The following is a 2,221-nucleotide window of genomic DNA, read 5'->3' as shown; positions in this document are numbered from 1 at the left end:
AAGATTTATATTTTTATTCATAAATAAAAAAAATTATCAAAATAACCCTAAAAAAATATGAAGCAGCACAACCGTTTTCAACACTGATAATAAGAAATGTTTTCCTCGAGCAGCAAATTTGCAAATAATAATGATTTATTTTTATATTAGACCACTATTACGGCTGCTGAAAATTTAACTTTGGCATATTTGAAAACATATTGTAGGTAAGAGCAAAACACATGTTTTACCTCATCATTGATGACCTCAGACTGCTCTTCCTCCTCCTCTTCATCTTCAAGGTCAAGATCATTTTGCCTCAGGTAGGTGAAGAGAGGCACACAGGGCTTTTTCTTGAAAGCAAGGTAGTCCATCATGTTTCCTTGCAGATGCTGCAGGAAAAAGAGCTCAATCAGGTAATCCTTGAACACCTCCTTCAGACTCTCCATCTTCTTTGCATGATGCTCCAGACACTGCTTCCTCAACTGCGCCACTTCTGGATTTGAGGGTGCAATCTCCTCCAGCTTCTTCGGCTGCATCTTCTTCATGCTGGTGGGAGTCAGGGACTGGTTGGTCAGGCCCTGGGGAGGGTTGCCCCTGGATGGGCTGGATGGAGGGATGGTGGATGTGACCCCAAAAGAGGCCGCCACACCAGCCACAACGCCTTGCGCCATCTTCTCAAAAATCATGGGACGAGCTAATTGGCCTTGGATGATACTACTGATCTGAGGAGGCAGATTGGAGGTGGTGATGTGCCCAGGGCTGCCCAACGTCGGGAGAGCAGCCCCTGCCGCAACAGGGCTCTGCGGCCCCAAATGGTGAATGGTGCCCCCGGTTTGAGAGTGCGGCTGGGACAGGCGTCTTTCTCTGACAGCCCCTGGTGTCCCAGGTGAGGTCAGCTGAACGGCACCTGCCGTTGTCGGAGCCAGTTGAGCCAATCCTGTTCCATCCTGGTACACAAAATGACCACTTCCAGGTGGGCTGCTCAAGTTGATTTGCCTAACCATTATACCTCCCTCCACAAACCGCGTCGGGCTCTGACCGCACACTCCCAGAGCCGACCCAGGAGCGCTCGGCCTGGGCACAGCCTGTATAGGGACCGGACTGTGCTGGGTCGGACTTTGAGGCTGCATTGTCTGGGGCAAGGGTGATGTCACCACGTAAGACGAAGACCCGGATTCGAACCTCCACTGCTGGGGCTGGTGCTGAAAGCCAGGGGATGCTGGACTCTGGAGAGGAAGAGAGGCAAGGGTGATCTGCTGGCTCCCAGGAACCATTGGTCCCACGTTCTGTAAAGTGATGTTCATGTTCTGGCCTGTGACCGGACTCCGACTCATGATGAATTGGTAATTGGGAGACTGTGGAGCAGAGGGACTGGCGGACGGAGCAAAAGATGTCACCGGTGACTGGGGGTGATTGGCATTTGCTGGTTGTTGTTGGGTAACCGGCATGGGCTGCTGCTGTTTTTGTTTGGGCTGCTGTGGTGGTTGTTGATGCTGCTGTTGGTCTTCTGTCTCAGATCCAGTGAAGGACTTGGATCTCTGAAGGTTCCTCTGCACTTTTGGTGGGCCTCCTCCATGGTGCATTGCGTGCCACTTCAACTGTATTAAAAGACACTCTGTGGGGAGACAACAGTGCAATATTTCTACCATGCAAATATATTTCGGTTAGACAAAGATATAGAAATTCATAATAAACCTCCATGGAAAAAGTCATTAATAATTTGTGGAGACAGACCAATATATAGCTCAGGCCAATTAAAGGAATAATGTGCACAAAATGAAAATTAATTTACCTACTCTGATGTCATTTCAAACCGGAATAACTTTTTTTCAGATCTTCAAAACACAAATGAAGATATTATAAAAGTGAGTTTGAGCAAATGATTATTGCAGGGTACAAGATAGTAATGGTAGTAGTAGCCCAATTTAGAGTAATAATACATGGCTCAAAACTTAAGCACCTTCTCAAAACAGTTCTGAAGGATGCTTTTTGTTTACGTTTGCTGACAGACACCAGTGTTTCCCACAGACTGCAAATTAATTCTCTGCCAGCAGGAGGCGCTTTGGGAGCTGGAGATATAGCGGTTTCCCCGGTAACGGCTGTAATCAAATAAGCGCTGCTCATCAGGCATTACAGGAAAGACGAAATGAAAATGACATCAAAGCTTTTCTGAAGACGGTCGGTTCTTTTCAATTATATATTCATATACACCCGCGCTGCATTTTAATTTTGAAACGTG

General features: G+C 47.0%; 1 protein-coding gene across 2 annotated transcripts in view; it reads right to left on the bottom strand.

The window, feature by feature from the left end:
• Window positions 1-2,221, bottom strand: part of LOC107726207 (E1A-binding protein p400-like) — a 50,485-nt gene that overhangs the window by 42,041 nt on the left and 6,223 nt on the right. For both annotated transcript variants that reach the window (XM_016535729.1, XM_016535730.1), the window contains exon 2: window positions 231-1,597. In XM_016535729.1, coding sequence (XP_016391215.1) covers window positions 231-1,565 — 1,335 coding nt within the window. In that variant the 5' untranslated portion in view covers window positions 1,566-1,597. The remainder of the gene's footprint in view (window positions 1-230; window positions 1,598-2,221) is intronic.

Source organism: Sinocyclocheilus rhinocerous, unplaced genomic scaffold, assembly GCF_001515625.1.
Source record: "Sinocyclocheilus rhinocerous isolate Xijiao unplaced genomic scaffold, SAMN03320098_v1.1 scaffold2321, whole genome shotgun sequence".
NCBI lineage: Eukaryota > Metazoa > Chordata > Actinopteri > Cypriniformes > Cyprinidae > Sinocyclocheilus > Sinocyclocheilus rhinocerous.
Note: the sequence above shows the minus strand (reverse complement) of the source record. Positions and strands in the feature narration are given on the sequence as shown.